This window comes from Corvus brachyrhynchos, unplaced genomic scaffold (assembly GCF_000691975.1).
Source record: "Corvus brachyrhynchos isolate BGI_N302 unplaced genomic scaffold, ASM69197v1 scaffold200, whole genome shotgun sequence".
NCBI classification, from domain to species: domain Eukaryota; kingdom Metazoa; phylum Chordata; class Aves; order Passeriformes; family Corvidae; genus Corvus; species Corvus brachyrhynchos.
In genome coordinates, this window is record NW_008236184.1 from 2,757,566 (window position 1) to 2,783,532 (window position 25,967).

A 25,967-nucleotide genomic window follows, 5' to 3' on the forward strand; every position below is an offset into this window, starting at 1 on the left:
TTTTTCAAAGAAGGTTTAGACAAATAGCTTCTCTGCCATCATAAGCTAGCTCAGTTTTGCAAACACAGGAACTTGTATTTTCTTCTTTTTGCATTCTTTGGAGAGAGTCATTAACCATTGCTTCTATCCCGATGTAGCTGATCGGTTCAAGCTGATATTTATATATAAGTGTTAGTAACATAACAAGTGGAAGAACTCAATGTATGGCTGGTTTTCTTTTTAGATGATACATCAGCAGCCTAACCCGGGTATACATTATGAATATATCATTCCAGGAGACAATGTCATTAGTCCTCAGTTGCTTGCTCACAGGAGGCCAGGTAAAATGCCACCATTTCCTTTTATCAAACATAATTTTGTTACTTAATAAGCTAGTGGAGAAATTTGTACCATTAAATTCAGTAAATGCTGCCATTGTTGTGGGAGAGGCCCAGAATTTCACCCTACATGTTGAATGAGAACTCAGCATAGATTTGCTAACTTCAGTGAATTAAAACTGGCAGGGTTTATTTATGCTTTAGCTGGGAAGATTACTACTTTGAGTAGGAGTGTTGTAACCATGTCTCAGAAATAAAATAGAACATGATTTTTCAGAGTCTTTTTCTTTTTGAGATGATTAAAACAACCTTCCACAGTTTCCCTTTCCTCTCGCAACTGGAGAGGATAAAATAGAGCAGTGTTTTCTTCCCAAGCAAGAACCTGGGCAGCTCCTGCCTGAGCTGTGGGTATGTGCTCCATATATTCCTAGGAAGTTCTGAAGGACAGGAGAAACTTTGCAAGTGAATTTGGTCCTCGTTTTAATGTTCGTGACTTGCTTTGACAAATTTCTGAGTGTTTGGTATGTTCATAATGAGGAGCAGCTGTGCTGTGACATGGGGAGGCACAGAATGCAAAGCATGGAACAAAACAAGCTTTGGGAAGTTTTGACACTGGGTGTGTTAACTCTATGTTGTCTTTGGAGATTCTTCAGTTTTTAGTTTTTAATGTATTTGCTGGCTAAGATTTGGTTATCTTAGTTTAAAACAACACAATCTTTGCAGGTCGTTATTAGGCAGTCTCTACATAGCAGATTAAAGCTACTTCCAAGTTTAATGATGTTCCAGTTTTAATTATTAGTGGATCATAACATAGAATAATATTTTTATGTGAAGCTCATTATTTTACTTTACTATTATTGTCCATCATCAGGGGAGCCATTGAATGGTCAGTTAGGAATGCCAGAAAGTGCAAGTCATGAGGATGAGGATTTGCATAGAGAGGCAGACATTCTCACTGGACAGTCAGCTGGAACTTTTCCAGTTATTCAGCCAGGAAGATTTCCTTCTCATCAGCCAGAAAACCAAGTGCCTGCTATGCAACCACCAAGACAAAACCGAGAACACAACTGGAAGCAGGTTGGAAAAACTGAGTGCACTACTACATGTGGGAAAGGTAAGTGCTTTGTGTGTGCACAAAACATTGTTAGACCTGCTGTTTTCTGTTATCTTACAACCAAAAGTCATGTCACAACTATTACCTGTGCTTATATTTAAATCAGTAGAAACAGCAAAATTAAAAATACAAAGCACATAAATTGTAAGGAAAGATATGATATTTGCCTCTGAAAGGAAATATTTCAGCAATTATGACAAGCTGCTATCTCCCATACCCTTGATACACAGCTGCTTTCCTCAACATTCGTTGGCATTCTTTACCATTCCCTTTTGCCTCTCCAGCTTTGTCAGATACACCCTCTGTGCTTTTTGTGTCTTTGTCAACAGCTTTCTGGCCTTCATGGGAGGCTTTCACAGGCATTTCATCAGATATATCTTTGTCTCATTGGATGTTGCTGGAGCAGCACTGGTGTGACTTCAGAAATCGGAGGTTTTAACAGGAGACAAGTGGGACAGAAAAGGGATGGAGAGGGCCTGGTAATTAGTGAGCTTTTGGGAAGTCGTGCATACACTGCTTGCATATACTGCAAAGATTAAGCTTGCTGTCAGACATTCACAGTGATCACAGATTCAATAATGCAGAACACAAGCAATTACTTGGAAGAATAAGTTTTTGTGATGGTAAAAGTGAAATCTCTTGTACTGTGCATAGCCACCCACCACCATAGCCAAAAAGCTGCAGAGGTTTAAAATAAACATGTACCAGTGTGGGAGCTCAGCTGACTGTTACCAGTTCATATACATATAGAACATTTGCTTCCTAATTAGTTTGAGAGCATACTTTGTGAATTTGGTCCAAGGCCAGATGAGTGTCCGTGTTACAGCTACAGATAGAGCTAAAAAATCCAGCAATAGTGATAGCAATCAAAATTGCTTCTCAGTTAAAAAAAAAAAGAGAGAACTTTTTTCCTTGGTAGTACTAGAGCTAAAATACAACCAGTAAAATTCAGACTTCTTGAAGTCAGCCCTTTTGTAAAGAAAAATATTTTAGTTGGCATTTAAGCACACTGTGCTTTTAATAGAAGTCTTATAGGCAGGATCCATAATTGTGTTTGATTATTGGCTAGCAGCAATCAGTGAATATCAACTGAATTTCCATATTCAAGGTGAATTTTAGTATGCAAATCAGGTAATTTATGGTGCAGTTGCAGGAACACATCAGGGTAAATGTATCCCTCCTTTCCATCATAGAAATCTTGGTTGTGTATCCCATGGCTTTTACAGACATTGGCACATAGTTCTCGTCCTCGTCCTTTCTGCGGAGATCTGGTCACTCTTGGCAGTGGTATTAATGAAATCTGAGTCAAAATAAAGATGGCAAAACTGTAGGACTTAAGAAAAAAAATTAAAAGGGTATCTTTCAGGCTCCTATACAGCTTAAATTTACTCCATGAAATTTAGCAACAGAACTGGCAAAAATAACTTTCTCTTTTCCCATTATATGAAAAATGTATGCATGTTCTGATTAAGTTAAATTCAAAAGAAACTGGATCTTGAGAGCAGGATCCTGAGACTATTGAGACTGTATGAACATTTCTTGTGATCTTGGTGTGAGACGCCTGTGACTCTCTGATGCCCCTAAGGCATTTCAAGCCAAACTAGGTTATATAGGCTGACAAAGAAGGGGGTGGAAAAATCAGGAAAAAAATCTATACTATTTAAGGCTTTGTTTTCATTTTGCATCATTCAGTGTAGGACACTTTCTACTTTTTTCTTCTCTCTGTGTTTTCTGTTTTCTTCTACTTTATTTCTTCATGCAGAAATAGAGATGATGCTTTTTAATTATTTTTTTATGATCCACCGAAGTTAAATAACCTTAGGAAGTTCTAAGTTGCAAGAAGAGAACAAGAAAAGTTATTTTCGTGCTACCTAAGGAAGAGGAAAGCTAAATTAACAGTTCTGATGTAAACCTGTGAGATTTCAAAGCACGTTAGTAAAACTTTGGCTTAGAAAAAGACTATTACATTTTTTTACAAAGTGAAAATGCTTCCCATGAGAACTGCCACCAACTCTTGTCCTGAATTTCCACTTAAGATGACTGAGCAAATAGATCTTCTGATATTCAGTGTGGAAACTGCTACCGCATCCTGTCAGCTCTTACATTTGGAAATTTTGGATAAAACCTTTGTCTGTGTTTCCTGTTGTCAGATCATGCTTTTCCTTTCTGCATCAGTGTTGGATGCTGCTGTTATTGTTGTGCGAGCCTTTACCTAATTGTCTATTTAATTTCAGGATCACAGTACCCGGTTTTCCACTGCGTCAACAGAATCACTCACGAGGAGGTACCTGAGGGTTACTGTGACAGCAGCACCAAGCCCATTCCAGAAGAGGAGGCCTGCAACCTCTTCCCATGCCCAGCTTTGTAAGATACTTTAAGTCAAGTGAAATAAGCCAATATCATTAAGATTTTGCATGTGGAAGAGGCTATTCTAAGTAGGAAAGTAGTTTGAACTTCTGAGTACAGTGCACTTGTGTCATAAATTGTAGTGGATTTTTTTTTCCGTAGTTGTTGGTGGCCTTCTTCCCCTTCACAGGGAGCAGTAGCTTTCAGAGTAGATAAAAGGGAACCTGGCAACAAGTAGGTGTAGCAGTTTCTCAAAATGGGTGTGATTGTTCAGGCAGACACACTCTGTGTGGTCTCTGTGGGTACATTTTTCTCAACTGAGAGGCTTCTGCATATGCCTGTCTAAAGAAGAGGCTCTGTAGGTCCTGTCACTCCACATGAGATCAGTGTGCTATAGTGGCCATATTGTCATTATTTAAAGATGAGACAGTGCTCACAACAGCCCCCTTGTACATTCACCTCTCTTCCCTGAATTGAGTAGTTCTTCGGCTCCAAGACTGGTTCTGAGGTGGTGGTCCTTGTTTCCAGCACACTGATACAACCAGCTCAGGTGTGGTTTCCTTCTGAAATCACTCTTGCTATTGGGAGACTGCAAATTGCAATTGGCCGAGCAACTTGTTTTAAATATTCAAAAATTTAAAAATAAATAAAAATTAAAAAAACAACCAAAAGGACTTTTCATCCAGGGTGTATACCAAGAAGAGAAAAGGGTTAAACCCAGTTGCCATTACAGCAACTTTGTTTTAGGTCAATTTTCTGTCTCTCTTGGGGTTATACTCTCCAGTTCTCTTCTGAGCAGCAAGTGGTCACTCCTTATCCCATGGAAGTTTCTAGTGGTGTAAGTGCCCTTACGGGCTCAGAGATATCTGATGAGCAATTTCCTAGTGCATATTAGATACTCAGGAACTTCTGAAATCATTTTCCTGGAGATGTCTTCTCTCACCAGAAGCATTTTCCTCACCTTTTTCATTCTAATAATTCATATTCATTCAGGATAGTATCAAGAGTACAAACAAAGAAATGTAAATATTTAAGTGCAGAGATTGCGCTTGCTATCCACAAGAGTTCTGAAATAAAATGTGTAAACAGTTCAGATACTTCCTTTAGGTGTGTGTCTGTCTTCATGCTTGTAAAGAAAAAATTGAAAATCAGGTATTTATACAAAGGTGCCTAAATCGATACAGTGAAATTTTGGAATGAGAAGAATATATCTAGAGATTTTTTCAATCTCTAAAATTAATTACATTTGTTCATTGCTTATTGTCTGCTATTTCAGTTTTACTGATGAATGAATGCCTGGATGGGTTTCGTGATTTTTGTGTTACTGGCCTTTTTTAGAGCCTTTGCTGCAGACAACTTTTATGTAGCACATCTTAAACTTTTGGGAAGTGTCAGTAGAGCAGTAATATATATTACAGATAGATCCTTCCAAAAACCAAGCAGCTATTACAGGCTTGAGTAACGTTTGTAATACGTCTTGAGACCATGGACTGTGTAATCTGTATCCATGCTCATTATTACCAACCTCTGCAGGAAGGCTGTGTACACAAGTGTGCGATGGTGCTTCCTAAGGGATTGTTGCACACACAGAGACCAAAGTGTGATTTTATAGGATTCTGGACCAGCATCAGAATCATGTCATTCCAGTTTTGTTAAGATCGGTGGTCGAAATTCTTTGTGGAACAAAGATAACCTTTTTTTTCCACTTCAGCTGGGATATAGGGGAGTGGTCTGAGTGCAGCAAAACCTGTGGGCTCGGAATGCAGCACCGCCAGATCCTGTGCCGGCAGATCTACGCCAACCGCACACTGACAGTGCAGCAGTACCGCTGCCAGCACCTGGAGAAACCTGACACAACCAGCACCTGCCAGCTCAAGATCTGCAGCGAGTGGCAGATCAGGACAGAGTGGACCTCAGTGAGTAGGATCCATTCATTTGGGGCAGAATACCTCAGAAAGAACATGAATTTTCTTCCAGGTATCACCATTCAAATATCAATTTGGTTTTGCTTAAAACAAGTGGAATATTAAAAGCCTTGGAAATAAGCAAATCTTAGTTCAGTAAATTCCTGCTTGACTATGACAATCAGTTTCCTACCCAGAAAGATGTCTTAGCGGGAGTGAATGAGCTGTATGGTCCCAGCTCCCTGGAAAACCACTGCACAGAGTCCTGATGCAACCTCCCTTTTGTTACAGTGTTCAGTGCCTTGTGGAGTGGGGCAGAGGACTCGAGATGTGAAGTGTGTCAGCAACCTTGGGGACATTGTTGATGATGAGGAATGTAACATGAAGCTGCGGCCAAATGATATCGAGAACTGCGACATGGGCCCCTGTGCCAAGAGCTGGTTCCTCACAGAATGGAGTGACAGGGTAAGGCTTCCCAGTATCTTTATCCTGCCAAACCTTCTAAAACAAGAGCATCAGAATGAAAAAATATTAATCTGTACAGCCATAAAAGGAGTAATCCTATTTTCCATGTTTATTCTTGGTCTTTTAAACATGCAAAAGCAAACAAAAAAATAATGATCCCAAGGGCTTCTTGAGTTTGTGTTTAGATACAAGAATGCATAGAAAGGGCAAGCATGTGGGTATATGGCCAAACATCCAGACTTAGAATTGGCTCTGAATCTGAACTTTCCAAAATATTGAGTGTGCTGAGATTTATTATTCTTCTCTGCTTAGTTCTGAGTCTCACGATTCAGACTCTTAAAAATTTTCCCACTGTTTTTTTAAGGGATACAGATTTGAGGCCTGATGTCTGGGTTTAAGTTCAAGCCATAAACGAATTATCTTATAGGTGTGAAAAGAGGGGAACAACCTCATAAACTCAGGCAGGCTTGATTCAGGCTCTTGTATTTTGTGAATGTGGATGTTGGGGTTAATTTTCTTCCAGTGAGTCAGATTCTCTGCATGAAAGCAATAAAACCAGTCATAATTTAAGTTATTTCATGATTGGGCTCAGAGTTGTTGTTCAGTGTGATATTTATATGTTTTCATTAAGAGGCTTACAAACATGGGCTAAGAAAAGCCTGGTGTTTTGGTCCCTCTTGTGGGTGTTTGCGTATCAGTTTAATCTATAGACAAGTTCAGCCTTCAGTCTGTAAAATCCCAGTTACATCTCCCTTTGCTTTGACAAGCAATGTAATCTGTCAGTGAAGCTGTAAGATTACATTCATAACTTCATGATTTCATTGTTTAGATCACTTTGTGGTAGTGCCTCTGAAAGCCAGGAGTGTCAGGCTCACAGGTTGTGCTTTCGTTTGGACACTCAGAAGATTTTCCCCACATGGTTTAGATGCAGAGATGGAGCAGGAACTTCACAAGTAGGGCAGGGACCTGCTATGTCACAGAACACAGTAAAAGGCAGATCTTGCTATAAGGTCTGCAAAATTTTCAGCCCCTAGACAACTCAAATAGGTTTTTTAAAGAAAGCAAAAATACAGACTGCTAAATCTGTGGTGGTGTGACTTTTTTTTCCTGTGTGTGCTCTTGCATACTGTGGACAGAACAATACCAGGAGAAGCAGAAGTATTAGTGCAAAGGGCAAAGATTTTTCTATAGGGAAATGGCAGTGCTTTTTTTATTTCTGCTTTTTTTTTTTTTTTTTTTTTTTTTTTTTTTTGCTTATAGATCTGTTCTTACAATGCTGTTAAATCCATTCTACCCTCAAAGACATCATTTGGCCCAACTGCTATCACCCAGATAAACATAAAGCACAGACATCGCAGTGAAAACTCTAGCACATAAAGCACAGACATCGCAGTGAAAACTCTAGCACCATTCTCTTCATTACTCTACACTGATATTTTGTCCTCTGCAGAATTAAAAGCAGCTTTTGAGCTGAAGGTTATAACTGTAGAATGTTATTATGCTTACTTAAACGTGTTAAATGAGACGTAGAAGTGAAGCAGGTAGTGTGGAAAATGTTGGAGTTTTTTTCTTACCACAAACTTTTTAGGGCCGGAGAGTAAAGAATGGATTTTGTTACCTTCTCAGTTTATATAAGTGTACAGATTAATTTCTTCCAAATGCTTGCTACTGTAGTTGGCATTATTCACCATCACTTCTGCCAGGAGTGGGTTTGGAGTTTGATTCACAAAGAGGATGTAAGAAACAGCTTATTTCAGGAAAAAAGTAGATTTGAGGTGGAATATGCAAGATCTCCTAAGATTTACACATACCTCATAACTCGGATGTTCTGACACTAAGTGGCAGTGATTACAGTGGCAGGCAGTGAAATACAGGAGCAGTGAACAGCTTTGCGAAGTCCTTTGGCCATTAGCTTTCATCTTGAACCTTGGAAGGGCTGTGTCTTAGGAGCAGAAGTCTCTCTTTGTAGAGGAGTGTGTTTCTATTAAAAAACAAGAGAAGAATTCTGTCATGGGCTAGAAAATGGGCATTCTCAGGTGTATGGGCTTTGCATGTGTCATTTCCCCAAACAATTCCTTAAAAAGTACTTTAAGCTAAGCCACACTTCAGCAATAAGCATAGATCAACGATGAGCAGCCACAAATGGTTCAGATAAGCAGCCAAAAGTTCAAATGCTTTAAAAAACCTTGTTCAAACCTCTTGAGTCTGCAAAACTGTGGTGGAAATCTCACAAGAACAGACCTTCTTTGTGAGATTTATTACATGCCTACTTCAAGTCCCAGCTGGAAATACCACAGAACAGTCTTTCCCATTGTATTTTGACATTTCAGCCGTGCCTAGAAATAAGAGGTAAAAGAACTTATCATAACTTCTGGAACTTTGAAATGGTTGAGTTCAAACTTAGTTACAGCTGTAAGAGAAGGCCTTCTCTGAACCCACTTTGCAAACAGTGTACATGTGTACAGTTGCACATGCAGCAAGTAGAGATTTCCAGGAGCCTGTCAGATACTGGTTAGGCACGTACTTCCTCTTTCAGCAAGGGATAGATCAGCCTTCCCTGTCTGGATTGATGGGATGCATGGTCCATTACAATATAGCCTTGGTTAACTAGCGTAACACCAAGAAAAAAGCAGAGCAACATAAAAATTACAGTTGTCTTTGCTGGCAACAGATGTTCAATTTCAGGATTTGATAACTGTAGTACATATTTGTGCAAAATTTGACAAGGGTATTCTTTAACACTGTTTTAAGAAAAGAACATGGTGTAATTTAGGAATGTTGAAAAGATCTTGTGTTTTCTTATTTTACTGAAACCTTGCAAAGTTTTAATTGATGCGAAAATCATGCTAGTTACCTATATTATCATTAACAGTTTCTGTGGTTCTGAATTATATATTTACATTTCCCTAAATGTAACTTAAGCAATATAGCATAAAAAAAGCACTTTAAAAGCTGCAGAGCACACACAAATTTGTGTGTAGGAGTTGTGTTTCTGTCCCAGGGTGGGCCGTATGTTGCTTTAGCCTGTAACTTGGTTACCTTCTTGCTGTGTTCCCCAGTCTTGTTTTCCCACGACGTATTTATGTATTTTATGGGCCACCTGTTTGGCCCCATGGCATTGACCTCCTTGGTGTTGGTTTCTGCACACACTGAATTTTTATATATGTAATTAAAAACCCTTTCGTGTTCCTAAGACAATACAGCTCTTGATTTGTGATATTTTGATAAACAGGTTTCAGAGTCCATTGTGTGTGTGTGTTACACAAATACTTTTCCTGCAAAGCTCAAGAGGTGTGTGGCCACCATGTGCACACTGGAAAGGAAGGAGGGAAAGCAATTCATTCTTGGGAAACAAACACTTCTTTTCTGAAAAGTATATACTCTTGTTCCTTGTATGGGAAGTAGGTCTAAACACCATATACTGATATCCTGCAGGCTCAGTCTTGAGAGAAGCAGAAATTTTTACCCATTTCAATGGAAAAGATTACAGGTTAAAAGTCTGTAGTAGCAAAGTGAGACTGGTCTTACTTTGTCTGTGCCTGTCTCTGCATTTATTGCTCTATCTTGAGCATAAATGAGAGAATTAACTTAAGTTTCATGGCTTTGACTTCTCCATGATCTTTAACCTCTTTTGCCTATAGAGAGTCTGGACAAACTTTTGTGATATTTTTATGTGCATTTGTAGAAAGATTGCTTCCTGTCTCATAATTCTCTAAAGATGTCATACTGCATTAAAACAGCAGAGTTCCACCAAACAGCATCCATTAATCAGTAGAGTAAATCTGGTGAACCTTACTGAACTTAGCAACAAAATGGGATTGATGGGAGCAGATGAGATTCTTGCAAACATTTCACATGACTGATTCTTTGACAGCTCTAATTGCTGGAAAGTTTACTTCTCCTATGGGTCAGGAGCGGGAAACTGCATTGTCCTGATTTACAGCAATGGGAGACTCACCAATGTTTCCTTCCAGCTAACTGGAGCATTCCCCTCCTGCATTTTTGTTTATTCCTCATTGCCATCTCCTCTGTTCATTTGTTTCTCATTTTATGTTTAGAGCCTACTTAGAAGAGAAGCCAAAATACAAACAATTCTTAGATGTTAATGAGATTCTGTGGCCAAAATAAAATCTTGGGAAGAAAGAAAAAAACGCTGCACGTCAGGGAACATAATCAAAACAAACCAAACACTGCTCTGGATTTCACTCTTCATTAAAAGGAGTAACAGCAATGCTTCTGTAATAATCTTCTGCAAGTGAACTGTAGTAAAAGGAGAACTTCATAAAAATCAATGTTTTATTCCTCTCAATTCTAAACATTGCCTAAAAGCTTCAAGTGGGTTTTTTAACCAAATGTGGAACCACCAATGAATATTGTGGCTTACATTTGTCTTTCACTGCTTGTTATCTAAATCTGAATACTTCACTTAAAATCTCCTGAATCTTGGGGGAAAAAAGAAAAATCACCATTAAGCTTGTGCAAGAGTTCATTATTTTTTATTATCACTGTTTATTTGTTTTAGTATAAAATGAAAACAAGATAAAATACCCCTTTTCATTGATTTCATGTGGGATTCATATGGAAATAGAAGGTTTGCATTCTTTATGTGTAAATATGTAACTCACTTCATAATTTGCAATGGAATATACAGCCAGGAGGGTTTTTATAGAAGGGTGGCCAAGGTCTACAGAGATTTGTGTTTCCTTCTGTAGACCTGGCCTTGCTTTGCCCCTAAAGCCTGCCTGGCTTTACCTGTGGCCCGGTGTTGCAGGGAGGATGGCATGCAGGGGCAAAACAGGGGCCACATTATCAGGCAAGATGCCAGTGATGAGGCAGGTGCATGGTCAAGCTGGGAAGTCCATTCAGTGACAGAACCCAGGGTCGGACCCAGCCCAGTGATCCTGGGGCAGGCCTGTGGGAATGAGGCAGGCCCAGGGTCCGGCTGGGGAGTGAGTCCCGGAGGGGGGATCATGGAAGTGCAGGCTGTGGCTGGGAAAAGGCACCTCTCCGAGCAAGCCCAGACAAGGACTGGTGGAGCAGGGCCAAGGTTAAAGGGAGATCTGGGCCATGAGCAAGGCGTGGCTGGGGCCCAGGTGAGGCTACAATGTGCTGGTGCATTCAGGCCCTGAGCAGTGCTGGCAGCTCTCCAGAGGGGTTATGGTGTGAGCCAGAGCAGTGAAGAAGTCTCTTCCCTGCTGGTAATTACTTCAGAGGGCATTGGTATTGTTAGCTTGGAAGGATGCCATGGAACTGCTGGACTGACCCAGCACCTGCTGTATGCATAGGTGCACTCTAAAGGGAAACAATTTAGATCTAGGTATCAGAAAATGTTTTGACAATGCAAAAGGATATTTTTTCCTACACTCTCTTTTAATTTTTTTTTTACTTTTTTAAGAAAAGGCAGCTCTCAGTGGGTTTATGTCCTTTGAAAATCTGCCCCAGTCTTGGAACTGTGGCAGAAGTGGTCTTCTGAAATACAATTTTGAGCGTATTATTGGAAAAACAAAGGTTACATTATCTGTCTAAAATCCCTTCTGAAATGGATTTTCTCAGAGTAGGTCAAATAATGCTAAGGAGTTTTACAGATATATTTGAAACATAGATCTTCATTTTTATTTTTTGCAGTAGTGTAACATCAGCAGGATGACTGATAAAAATCTATACTATCTTGTGAGGAATAAATAAGGTGATGAAGGTTAAAAGTGTGGTAAACAGAAGTCCTGCACAAATGGGGGTATTTTACAATTGTTTGTTACTTAAAAATTTAATTGAGGTTAGCAGTGATGCTGAGGCCTGGATGAAAGGACTCTGGAAGCCCAGGAGACTTCCTGTTGCCACTTTCCTGTGGGCTGTTGCCCCATTTGAGGGTAATGAGTAGGGCTGGCACATTAGTGAAGGGGAACTGGCACTGCTAAAAGGGATTTTTTTTGCTCTACCTTTGCCTTGTAGCTGTGACAAAATTCAGGCTTCCACTTACAGTTTTCCAAGTTTGCAGGAACTTGTCTTATTTTCCTGGACTGCTGCTCAGTTGTTTTCTGACACCTATCAGAGCCCTGAATGAGGGGTTTTATTTTTGGTTTTTAATGGGTATGGAAAGCTTCTGAAATTGAACTCATGAGGGAAGGACCTCAGGAAGAGGAAAAATGGCAGACTCCTTAAAACACAGACAGAGGTTTCTGAGGAATTTCTGCCAATTAAAACAAGACTGTGAAACAAAATATCTTTAATAATAGGACCAGAATAAAGCTGCAGCTTGTGAAAGTTCCTCATGTTTCACAGTGTTAGGTTATGGCAGTTACTGTGTATTAATGCAACAAATCAATGGCACCAAATTGAAAGTAATGGGTGTGTCAATTGTAAAAACCAAGGGGAGAGGATTCATTATGCAGCTCTCTGCATAATGGATGCCTTGGACTTTAGAAATCCATGGTCTTCACATAGAAGATTTTTGCTGAAAAGGAGATAAAAACATGAAAAAACAAATACATAATGTGAAACATTCAGGTTTAAGTTTGCTTTGTAAATCCTTAGAGGGTAGTTAATCTGTAGTAAAATCTTGCAGCAGAGAGTGGAACAACCCTATACCTTCCCATTTGGTATTTCCTCTGTTATTTGATACGCAAGCCTAGTTCATAACATAATCATTTAAAAGGTAAGACTAGGGAGATTTTCTGGATGACTTTACAGACTAAATTTGTTCCCAGCTCTAGTTTGCGAAGCAGAAAAGCAAACTAGATTGTCAAATGAAAATTAGTTAGCAATAAGAAAAGTATTTGCAGAGCACATGCATCGTTCTCTCTGCGTAATGTAATTGAACATACTTGCTGAGGATGGAATGGGAACAGCCACAGAATTGATTTCAGCACGGTTAGGTTTGAGTGGGAGCCACGGTGTGGGGCTCAGCTCACCTGGGAGTGGCCTGTCTGAAATGGATGAGCACAATTTACATCATTCTTGTATTTTCAAGATTTTGCTGCTTTACTTTGAAAAGGCCTCCTTAGCCATGAAATCGGTTTGCTGAGCAGGTAAATCTATTTTACATACCTGCATGAAGGTGGAAAATTTTGTAGTGCACCACCAACAAAAAAGGCTCATTAGGTTACTTCTAGGCATAATTTAAGAGAAGCTTAATTATTTGATCTTGCAGATGGAGGAAGAAACCTGAATTTCTAGTTTTTCAAAAATTGTACTTTGTTAGAAAAATTGCTTCTGAAGAGTTGAATCACTTCTTTAGTTTTCTAGGCATTCCATTTCAGTAAATCTTTGCTATTCTATTTGAACATCTTGTGAAAGGAATCAACTTGCTGATAGGAAAAGTGGTTTTCTATTCTGTATCTGTGAAATAAATGTAACATGACTACATGTTTCACACAAGTAACCAGTGTTCCTCTGCACAAGTGAATAAAGAGCAGTTTGCAACCAACAGGATTTTCAGTCACTGGTCTCTTGAGAGAAGATGAGTGACTCTATTGGTTGGTCTTGTTAATAATGGTGTTGTCGTGGCATCTGCAGTTTTGCAGCTGACTACGGGCAGTGAACCCTGACACTGTTACCAATGGCAGCTAAATCAAGTTAATGGTCGACTTTGTGTCTCATTACCAGTTTTTTGACTCATTCTTACTCAATATAATTTTAAAAATGTTCCAATGCAGAGTTATATTTATTCACAAGGAATGTAGTTCTCATTGTGGAAGTAATACACAGTTTCTCCTAATTACATTTTATGTTAAAAATAAAATCTGAAATTGTAATCAAATGCTTCTTTTTCTCCCATATATTACATATTTATATGTGGGTTTCTTTGCATGGGTAATATAATTGCTTTGTTTAACTTCTGTTATATACATATCTTTCAAAGATATGCACAAAGGTTTTTCTTTTATGTTAATGGTCTAGACATGAAATGCCAAATGCATTTTAACAGAAAACAAAAGGGAAGATTAAGAAATAATTAAGCAACAAAGGAACAGTCAAACACGAGAATTTCTTATTTCCTTGGCATGTTTCTGTTTTTTAAATGTCAGTAGCTTGGTGCTGCTTAGGACAGTGAAATATCAATGAGACTTTCCTCCTGCAGTAGATGAAAGAGCAAACTCTAAGGGCATAAATGGAATTTATCCTGTGATTTGTGGTTGACATCCATACTGTCTCTGAATATGTGACATAATCTGCATATCACTGTTTAGGAAGAGCTTTCAGAATTTAGCAGTGTAACTTTGAGAATGGTGAACATTAGTTACTGGAAAGTCTTATCATTAAAAGGCAACATTGAATGGACATAGGCTTCCATGGCCACCTCTTCTAAAACTAATTAAAAACTTATCATTGAAACAGGCTGGGCAGTAAATAACTGGTGGTAGCTACAGTTGTTTACTGAGAATTTACTTGAATCTTTTGAAACCAGCTGTCAAAAAAATTTGTAGTAGTTTTCTACTTTACTGTGCTGTCAGACTGTCAAGTTGTTATATGGAAAAGTTCCAGGGTGTACTGTGCAGTCACTTTACTCCTGGTGCCACAGCCCTCTGAGTCTTCCTAACCTTGTCCTTTCAGCCAGTGTGAGATCCACTTGGCTGACAGCTTGCATGGTTGAAGGAGAAACTCGGTGAACAAGTCAAAGGCTGAAATAGGACTGCTGCCTTTTATGGAAATTATCCATTCTCAGAGCTTTTAATTAGGGTGAAAAAAGATGAATAAAATTAAAACTGAAAGAATTTATGGATAGGAGGAAGGAAGGAAAAGTAACAAAGCTTACAAAAACTGTAAAATGAGATTTCTTTCTTAGCTAATTCTTTCATTTTTGACTGTAAAGACAGGTACTACTAGTAGTGTTTTCAGAAGTATGATACTGTAAGACAATTTGCTACAGCTGAATTACAAGTAAAAATAATGGACTTTGTATAAATGATTGACTTCCATGACTGTTGCTTGTCATTTCGTTGTGCAGTCTGGGGAGCACACAGGTGACTGTGTCGTGTCTCTTGCTCGCAGTGCTCTGCAGAGTGCGGGGACGGGATCCGCACGCGCTCCGTGGTTTGCATGACCAACCACGTCAGCAGTTTGCCTCTGGAAGGCTGTGGCAACAACAGACCCTCGGAAACAACTCCCTGTAATAACGGGCCCTGCACTGGGAAAGTGGAGTGGTTTGCGGGGGGCTGGACACAGGTAAGCCAAGTTCTGTATCTAACATATCTGCTGCTTTTCTACTGGTATTTTACTTTTAAACTTGTGGTTTTATGCAATGAATATGTGTGCCGTAAGGTATTTCTTCATCTCTCTAGAGTATCTGGGCATTTTTTTCCTGTATTTTACTGAGTTGATGTTCAGTACTTTTCAGCATCTGCTGGGTTTTTTTACTTTGATTAAAAAAAAGATTTTGTTCTTCTCCTCCTCTCTATCTTCATATTTTATTTTTCATCTACTGACCCTACGTATTTATGAAATGAATGATGACAGAATGCTGCTTAGCATGTTCAGGTGACAGGTTTGCAACTTCTAAAGTAGAGCCTTTGTGATCATGCTTAAATGCAGGAAGATACATACCTATGCATTTATATGAATATGGAATTTCCAACAGGTAAGGCAAAAAACAGTGGCTACATCAGAAAGTTAGCTTTGGTATTGTTGTGCTGAAAGTCATTACAATAGGCAAAAGGACAAATTTTGGTTAGTGGCCTCTATACTGATGCTCTTTCCTCGAAGCAGATTCTTCTCTTTATCCACATCTAGTAGTCCTTCATGTTCCAGATAAACATTTCTGCTGTCAGGCACAAAGGCATTTCAGAAGCTGTTGGCTCATGCCCCAGGCATTTATGTCCCTTTGTGTAGGCTCTGGCATAGCCTGGAGAGCCTTTGGGGCTGCTGGTGCCAGCACTTGTGGAGCTGTGCTGTTAAGTCGCTGCACTGCAGATCCCACGGTCCTTCCAGGAGATAAGGAGCTGGAAATTAAACTGGTACAGCTAAGGGGGAGATTACAGGGCTACAACTATGCTAATGCTTTCAAGTGTAAGTGATAATTATTGTGTATAAGAATATGTGTAAGAATAATAAAAAAATTCAAATTTAAAAAATCTTTTTCTGCAGTTCTAATAACAGATGAAATCCAGGCCTTGTTACTCAGACTTCTCCAGATGGTGAACAGGAACTCTCTACTCATTTTTGCTGCCCTGGAGAGGTGTTCAGTCAGAGCATCCTGACTGTTCTTTGAATTCCCCTTCTTTCTTTGCATGGAATTGAATTGTTTGATGCACACAAGGGTACAAAGTCTTTACTGACCCGAAAGCAATGTCTGACAACATCAATTCTACCAGACAAGTTCTGGCTTTTAATAGCAAAATGAGACCAGTCAGTAGGGCAGAGCAGGGGCTAAGGTGGGGTGTTCAGATACTGCCTGTAGGAGGAACCATTAAAAGACAGCAGTAACTGAGAGGTTCTATATTAAAGAATGTGCAGTTACTGTACTTCCTGTAGAATTTATTTGGGTGCATTTATCTTAAGGTTCTTCAATCAGCTCAAGAGTTTTGTGGGAATCTGGTAAAGGGATTGTAAACTCTACCGAAAATACCAACAAAATCCCCAGTGTTAGAAACATTTGATTGGTGTAGGCTGGAAAAAGCCTTCTTAAAATCATAGTCCTTTATGCAACATAGAAACAAATATGTTCCTGTAATCATCTTCTAAAAACATTTCTACAAGTGCCAGAAACAGTATTGTGTGTGTACTTAACCTTTATATGGGCAGTAGGAATCCAAGCGAGTCAAATTCACTTTTCAGATCTGGAACCAACAGTACATCACATAGATACTTGCAAACATGAAAATAACACCCTGGCAGATCAAGGCATTTTCTAAAACCAGCACAGAATGTAAGGCTTTGTAAAGCTGCAAAACTGTGCTCTGACCTTATAACCCTCCAAAGTTCAGTGCAGCACATATTATGATCCTGCTTCAGCAAGAAGCAGTAACACTATTTATGGAGAAAGGGAGTTACATTTCTCCTCTGATTAGAAAAATAAATACCAGTTCCTTTTTGTAGCTACAGGTAAAACTACACTTTAAGATTTTTCCAGAAATACACTTAGAGTCATATGTCTTCTTCATAAAGATAATTAGATATATGTTTTGAGTCTGTGGTACCATGTGATGAGGAGAAACATATTACTTTGTAAACAAGTTGAAAGACATGAGGAGAATAACAGATTTCCCCACTTTTTTTGGTCTCTGATGCAGTGCTCTACTGAATGTGGTAGTGGAACTCAACAGAGAGAAGTAATTTGTGTTAGGAAAACTGAAGGTAATTTTGATGTTTTGAACCCCTATGAATGTTCACATTTGGAAAAACCTCCCAGCCAGCAATCCTGCTACCTCAAGCCATGTGGATCTAAGTGGTTTCATACAGAATGGAGCACAGTAAGTCTATCGTGTTTTCCTGTATTTGTACTTTGTTTGATACATCTTTTTCTGTTTATATTGAAAGAGAACACCATTTGGATACAACCATCAATCCTTAAATTGATTTAATTTTGCACAGGAATGATAATAAAAAGAAAGCATACTCTTTACCCAGTGGAGCTTAGAAAATTTAGGAAGTATCTTGACCAGAAAGAGACACTGCACAGTTGTCGTTTTATCGCTGATCTCTTCTTCATAGAATCTTCCTGTTTTGTAAAGTTGATTTGGCCCTTACAATGACACAATGTGGTGCACTTAGAAGTTCCTTTCAGATCTCTAGTTTCATTAAAATTAAGGAGCATTTAATAAAGAATGAGGGATGTATTCATTTTTTAGAGTCAGTTTTATCGTAATATTTTACTGTAGACTCTTCACTGTAAGACTTAGAACTTCTCTGAGAGAAAATGTATTGTACAACTTCTTGCATCTTCAGTTTCCCCTGGAAGTGGACCAGCTACATTCATCACAAAATGCTTTGGTTTCATCTTACCTTTCTATAATTTCCTATATCTGACATAGTTTATTGGGCTTTTTTACCAAAAAAAAAAAAAAAAAAACAACCAAAAACAAACAAAAACCCAACATTTTTGTCCTAAACGAAAATCAGAAAGTCCATTGTCATCTCAGAATGAGATGACATCGTATCGAATGCAGTAACTCGGACCCTTTGTCGAGCCTTAAGTCAGATTCCCAGTGGCAGCTCTGCAATGCGGATGCAGCTCAGAATGGTTTGTGTGAGGTGTGATGTGCTTAAGATCTCTGCAAACCTGAAGTTCTTATGGCTGGATGTGGAATAATTACAGTATTCTATACAGGCATGTAACAGGAGTAACTCTATAAAAACCATGTTCTGTTACTGCTGCACGTGGCTGCCCTTTCAAATGCAGGTAAGGGTTGTACTTAAAGATGAAAAAGCAGTTAAAAATATAATATTGAGAATACTTTGGTTAGTTTTTTGCAATATATGATTTTATGATCATGATAAGTTGTTTATGCAATGTTAAGAAAAGAAGTAATTATGCTAAAAATGTCAGAAAGAAAACATTCTTACTAGTTTTGGGCTATTAAGGTTTTAATTGTAAATGTTTTTGAGCATTACATCAAACTGGACAGTGAGCCAAATCTCAGAGACCTCAATCAGGCAAAATCCTTGGTCAGTGGGTGTTTGCTTCAGTATGGGCAGAAATGTGTAATAATTTGCTTTAAAAATACCATAACAAGCAAGTACAAAAGTCTCTGGCTTCATCACAGACCCTGAAGGAGCACAGAAATATTTCCTTTAGAAATTCAAAGAAACTTCTAACGCTTAGTAAAATCATTGTGCTGCAAGATGTGAAAAATAATTGAGTGCTAGAAAAAATAAGGCAATTAAAATTACTCCTGCTTTTATATAAATGGCAGAAGGAACAGTGGAGGGCAGGGCAGTCAAGTAGTAAAGTTCAGTGAAGTAAGTTCTTAAAGCAGGAAATGTGAACACTGTGGAAAGAGTAGATTTGGGAGATATGTCTAAATGAGAGAGAACAACCAGACTAATTGAAGAAGCAAGATGCTAAGTAATAAATTCAGAAAGGGAGCTATCCTAGCTTACTTTCAGTTGCACAGCACCCACTACATTTATTTATCCAGTTGTTGCTCCTAAAGTCAAAAATGTTTGGGAATCTTTAACAAAGTTTTACCTGTGTATTAAGAGCTTCATAGGTAGAAAATAAAAACCAGTAGGGTGAAGTTGATAAAAGGCTGCAGTGATAGCTGGGTCTGGCTTCAAGGTTCCCTTTTTTTTCTTTCTGTAATTACACATCTCCTATGGTCTTCATGAACTTCAGCTTAATTGTTTCAGTGTTCCAAATCCTGTGAAGGAGGATTTCGGGTTCGGGAGGTGCGATGTCTGTCAGATGACATGGCAGCCAGTACTCAGTGTGATCCACAGCTCAAACCTGAAGAGAAGGAACCCTGTAATACACAAGATTGTGTCCCTGAAATAGGTGAGGCAGAGGAAACTTCTGTTTTAACTATGGAACTCCATCTAGTGGAGAAGTTATTTTATAGTCTTGCAGAGGCTTTAATAGCATATTTTTTTAATCAAGTTCAGAGTTTCATTTTTACACAAAATACAGCTGTTTTCTGTGCTTTAAAAGTAGGTTTCCAATAAAAATGTTTTCCTTGTAATGAGTAAGAAACTGGCTTACTCTTGAAGTTGCTGAGAATGTGAGAGATCTGCTTCTGTGAAAATGGTACATACAGGGTGTTTTTCTGCAGCCTCCTTGCATTCTCCAGCATTTCTCTTGGAAGAGTATTTAAAACAAAAAAAAAGGATCATTATATACTGTATTTGGTAACAGGTTCTATAAGAACCAAGAACATTAAATTAAGATACTAAGTGCAATTAAGCAATTTGCTTTTGTATGTAGTAAATACACAGATACACTTAATTTGCATTGGAATTAGTTATTCATCTCATACAGATTTGATTTTTATAGTAATGAGAATGGCTAGGAAGAGAAAGATGCAAGAATTTAGAAACAGCTTTAACTCTGAATGTTGTCCAACAATTTTCAGTTGAGAATTATTCAACATACTTTAATATAACATAAAAACCCTGGGGAAATGGGGATAGGTACATTTCTTCCATGCTTTATGTATCTTTATATGAAATCTTAAATTGTCTTATTTGTGTAGATAACCTGTTTTGACCTGACAATGAGAGTTTAAATACAGGTCCAAGGGATTTTACATAGTAAAAGGAAGGGAATTGTTTATTTGTTGCTCTCGTACATTTTTTTAGTTTCTTCTCTCTTCCTTTCTCTCCGCAGATGAGAACTGCAAGGATAAATACTACAACTGTAATGTGGTGGTCCAGGCCCGGCTCTGTGTGTACACCTATTACAAAACAGCCTGTTGTGCATCCTGTACCCGTGTGGCAAACAGACAGTCGGGGTTCCTGGGGCGTAGATAACAAATACTGCTCTGCTCAGAGCAGCAATGGCACTCTTCACATGGAGCTTGAACAGTGCTACTGCTTTGACTGCAGCAATTGTAGCTTCTTAGAGATGGGGTTTATATTGCTGAGTGCATCAAGAGTATGGTTAAATCTCACACCCTTTCAGTTACAGTAATTGTGCAGTTATCTCTTTTAAGATGTTTGTTGTAAAATCATGACCTTTTTTAAGCATTCATTTTTAATGATACTGTGATTTGCATCTGCTCATCAGATAATTATTTAAGGAACATACTGGCCTTAAAATTGTGAAATTAATGAAAACTAAAATCAATTGCAGGCAATTACTGGAGATAACTGACCAGTATGGTTGCAGCTGCTCCATTATTTTCTGAGTGCTTACTTTTACTTGGTATTTTGGACTGCCTTAAGTTAGATGACTAAATCAATGAAACATGTGCATGAGAAAAATGACTTCCCAAAGAACCAGACCCTTGAAAACTATTTATCATCAGTTTCTTAGCACTCTTAACGTATATTTTTAACTACTTCAGTCCATTCATAATAAATCAGTCACTGTTAAGCTCTCTCAGTTGTACTTTTAGCTAACGTCCTGTCCTTAGGCAGCAAATATATATTGACTGCCAGAAGGTGCCTTTATATTTAATTCATAAACTCGTGAAGATACACTTTTATAATTTTGTATGGATTTTAAAATACAGTACCTACCAGAGTGACACTAGTATCTAGCCCTTTAAGTCTTTAACAACTGCAGCTGTCAGTGAGACAGGTTAACCAGAAAGGTGAAGAGCCTTTGCTGGTATAAAAAGTGATTGTTTCCATTGGTGAGGCCTCTTTTCTGTAGGGACTTATTTCAGAACTGGGATCTTGCCTAATTCTTGTCTCTGCACTATTGTTTAACAACTACCAAACCAAAGTACTTTGTCCAGACCTAGTCTGGATAAGTCACCAGTTTCTGAAACAACCACCAAAGAATAGAGGCCTGTGTGCCTTATAGCAGTCTGTTACTCTTGGTATCAGGCAGCAGTATGAGTGTAGTAGCTGAGTATCTGTAAAAAGGGGATCTTAGCTATTGACATTCTTCAGGTTTTGATCAGTTATTAGAACATACTTGTCTTTTTTTACTCAATGTTTCATTGCACAGATCTATTCATACCACTCCTTTTCTATTACTCAAGAATGGCTGCAGACTTAGAGCTGAATTTAAGTGGTGATTTTTCATTTCTGCAATGTACTCAGCCTTGAGACTTGCTAAAATCAAATAGTATACTATGCAGTGCAGATGAGATTTTGCATTATCTGCATGTTCTCTAGCCTTTACTTGAGAGGTCTTTCAAATGTGTAAATAAGGCTGAGGGGAAAAAAATAAACACCTCTGCTTATTCAGCTGTTTATTACAGCATATTGCTTGTAAATGCCCATCTATGCATCTGTTCCTAAGGTGCCGAGTTGTAAAACAGCTGTAATAATCTATGTTCAGTCACTCTCAGAGATGTGGTTTAGGTATCCTGCTACTGATGCAGAGCCAGGTTTGAGCCTCATTGTGTATCCTTTTCTTCTTGCTACTTTGATGGAGATGATGTGGCAAGGGAATGGAGTGCTGTGAGGCGAAGGTTGCTGGGTGTGGTACCAGTCACATCAGTTTGTGTGCTGAGAGCCACAGGAAGGTGGAATTCCTGTACTCTAAAAGTTGCATTGAGATAAACTTTTGACTGTTTTGATTCGGTCACTCTTGGAAAATATATTTTTGGACATGATGAACTACTACTGTTTGGCTACATGAAATGAAGAAGTGTTTCCCCTAAAATTTGAAGGTCTTCTTTGTGACTCTAAATTGTCATATGTCAGCCAATAATGTCATTGGCTGTTTCTGTACACCTTGACTCGGGCCTTTTCACTGTAAATAATAGATATAAAGTTGTTAGAAAATCTAATTAGGAAACTTCTAATTCAAGTTCATTAATCTTTCACAGTCCTCCTGTTCCCTTGTATTACAAAGATTTATTCATGAAGATAACTTACAGTTTTGTTATCATATTATATTCCTTAGATTCTTGACCAAAGAATGATATGGATAAAGTGCAGTGTAAACAGCTCTGGAATCCAGTACTTCTGAATACAGATTTTCATCTGTGTATCTCATTGCAGCAAATCTTGACATACATTATATAATTTTTGCTGTTGTCTCTTTCGTCCCAAGGAAGTGTTTCCTGTCAGCTTGAGGGAAATACCTGTTCCATAAAAAGGCTTCCTGAAAACCCCAAGGCAAATGAGATGCAGAGAGAATCAGGTTTGCAGTCATAGAACAAATTCTTCTTACACACACTTTGGCTGTGAGACCATCAGTGACTCAGCACATAGACAGATCCTCCTATTTTATAAAATCTGTTATTTTGCTCTGGAATATATGGCCATTAGCTTATTTTACAAAGATTATCATCTTGTAGGTTCTGTTAAGCTGCCACTGAAGTAAACAGTGTGACAGCTATCAAATAGTATATATATACACATAACAGTATAACTCTGTATTACAGCTAATGTATACATCTTTGTGAATTGAATGTAGTGAGCTATGGTTATACAAATTGTACTTTGTAAGTAAAGAGACATTTTTCAGATGTACCAGATTAAAAAATACAGTTTTACCTAATTAAACATCTAAAGGTAAGGAAAGTGCCAGAATGCTGCTGAACTTAATCATTTATCATCTCTTCTCATGTGCCAGCATTATTAAAATAGTTGTTCCTGCAAAATAAAGAGCCCTTTTCATCAGCACTTTGATACACTAATATTGTCTGCACAAAGTAAGTGCTGTGCTAAGATTTCACCATCTCACAAAGCATAGTTTTGAAATTGGGCCTATAGCGTTTGTTCTAATGGAGCAGTGCCCCAGCTTAGTATGATGCCTGCAGAGGATCTGACTTTACTTTCTGGAAGCCAAAGGTGGCCTTAATGAATGTAGTAGACTTAGAGCAGATACAACATCAGTATAAGTAAGAAATTGTGCATACTATCAATTGCAAATATCAATTATGCAGACTTCTGATTTTTAATGTTTTCTTTTTCTGACATTGTAACATCAGTCAAAATCATGCAGGATAGTGGAAAAAAATGCTTCCTTGCCTTGAAGGTGCTTTACACAATCCAGGAAGACCAGAGTAAGTTAGATACTTTATTGAAAGAGTCCAGCTGCTTACGGGGTAAAATCTGCATAAAAGTTTCATGTCTTACAGACATGTGGCTGGCCAAATCAGCTTCATCCAGAGCAGGCTCTGTGTCTCAAAGCACTTTCCTTTTGGAATGGAGGATTCCTGGTGCAGTTGTTTATCAACTTACCAAGGGCCTGTCAGAGTTTGCTACCTCCTGTGCAATGTCACCTTCAAGCATATGTAGGTAGAATTCCTTGTGTGCCCCAAATGCATGCCAAGTTTGAGAGACCGAATTCATGGAATCCTCCCTTCCTCTCACAGAGGATGATGTGGAAGCATGAGGGTTGCTCCTGTCATGAAGGAGTGACCCTGTGAATGTGTCTGACTTAGCCAGCAATGAGACAGAGTTAGTGTTTGCTTCGGTGTCTCTGACCTTCAGCCCCAGGGCTCTGAAGAGGGAAGGGCTTGTTGGGAGGCAGGGCAGTGCTGGGGAGTGCAGTGCAAACTTGGGTGTGCTGCAAGCCTGCCAGCCTTGAATCCACCCCTACTGGATGGCCACGGGCTCAGTGCAGGACCACCTCAGAATCCCTGTACAGGGAACTGGTGTCTTCCTCATTACTCACATAAACGTCTCTTTTTTTCCCCCAATACTTCAGCAAATGGAGAACTTTCTGTATGAATAAAGCAATGTCTAACATTAATGTTATTGCTTAGATCCCAGTTTTGTGGCAATATGGTGCAGTTTTATACCAGTCATATAGTCTATAATCCTAGAAAGTGCCAGTGGTCACCACTGAGGGAGGAAGGAGGGAGGTGCTCAAACAGCCTATGGCTCATATAGGGGAGGTTATGTCTTGCTGAAGAAAACGCTTCGCTCCTCTCTTTGTGGTGTGCACCACTGCAAGAAGTAAAATGTGCGTTTTAGGGCTTTGCTTTTCCCCATCCTCATCCTGACCTATCCCTTTTACACCCACACCAAGGCTTCTCCTCTCCTTCTTACCTTGTTTTCATCCCTTTATCCTTTGGATGACAATATTAAATTTTGCCAGAATTACTGAAAATCCTGAACTGGCCTTTGGTTTATAAGAATCTGTGTTAGAAATAAGCCCAACTGTTAAGAGAAGAGTGTTTCTGCCAGCCCCTGGATTTTTGTGTCTCTGCATATCCATGTTGGCTAGTTTTAAATGCACAGTAGCAAAGGACACAGTGAATTAATTCCTGTGATTGCACAGCTGTTGAAGTCTGTAGTGGCCCTTTATTCTCACATGTAACATCTATTGAAGAAAAAGAGTTATGGTCCTCACAAAGGACAAGCTGTGTGTTACCTGGTTTTCTTGAGACTTAGTGTCTCTTAAGAGCTGTTCTTTGTATTGGACAGATAATTTGTGTGCATGCCTGTAACTGGAACACAAAACATGAAATATTGAACATGAAGGTAAACTTTATTTCTGAACTTACAGAATGTTTGTGGGAGATGAAATTAGGCATTGTTTAGAAAACAGAGTAAAATAATTATTTCTACGTCAGAAATGAAAAATCATCCACTAAACATTTTCAAAATATTTTAAAGCAAGCTTATAATCATTATAATACTTCAGTGTGGGCAAAATTCAGACCTGGTGAAAGGGAGAAAATTCCATTTAAGAGAATTCATAGCAGACCTGAATTTGGCTCTGTGCTTCTCAGCTTTTAATAACCAGAAGTTCAGAAGAGTAAGTTCCCAATTTTATATATCCCTATGTAGTGTAATTGGATACAGATAAGTACCATCATACCTGGAGAGGAGGGGAGCTTAATTCTGATGAATCATTGACCTTTCAGCAACAGTCATTGCTGCTTATCCTGACCTGTTTTTCCATGCTGTTTGGGTCTCCTGAGACCAGTGGCCTTGGCAGGGGTTGGGTACATACGAGCTTGTGATGTCCCATCATAGTCACTCACGATCTACAGAGAGGATCAGGAAGGACAGGAAAAGAAAGAAAAGAAAAGAAACTCTTAACCTTTTTTAATATGTATAAAATTGTCTACTTGACCCTCATAATTGATTTTGGCAGAAGGATATACTTTATTATAACTTATTTTGTTGTTATTTGTAAATACAAGATGTCTATGGGAAATATGTAATTCTGAGCTGTGTCTGTGGAACAAGCCACTGCACCAAAATATTTCAAATATTTAGAATAGGCAGATATTTTAATTAAAAGGGACCTAATATGTATTTATTTACATATACCATTCAGATTTTGTCCAGCTTTTTCATTATACTAAC

The 25,967-nt window shown here is 38.6% G+C and overlaps 1 protein-coding gene across 1 annotated transcript in view; it reads left to right on the forward strand.

Moving 5' to 3' along the window:
- THSD4 (thrombospondin type 1 domain containing 4) overlaps positions 1 to 25,224 on the forward strand; it is a 93,376-nt gene extending 68,152 nt beyond the window's left edge. The window contains exons 4-12 of the mRNA XM_008637052.2: positions 224 to 320; positions 1,189 to 1,431; positions 3,666 to 3,795; positions 5,489 to 5,693; positions 5,973 to 6,146; positions 15,135 to 15,308; positions 17,372 to 17,551; positions 19,431 to 19,575; positions 20,404 to 25,224. Of these exons, the coding sequence (XP_008635274.1) occupies positions 224 to 320; positions 1,189 to 1,431; positions 3,666 to 3,795; positions 5,489 to 5,693; positions 5,973 to 6,146; positions 15,135 to 15,308; positions 17,372 to 17,551; positions 19,431 to 19,575; positions 20,404 to 20,546 (1,491 nt within the window). The 3' untranslated portion in view covers positions 20,547 to 25,224. The remainder of the gene's footprint in view (positions 1 to 223; positions 321 to 1,188; positions 1,432 to 3,665; positions 3,796 to 5,488; positions 5,694 to 5,972; positions 6,147 to 15,134; positions 15,309 to 17,371; positions 17,552 to 19,430; positions 19,576 to 20,403) is intronic.
- The last annotated feature ends 743 nt before the right edge of the window (positions 25,225 to 25,967 follow it).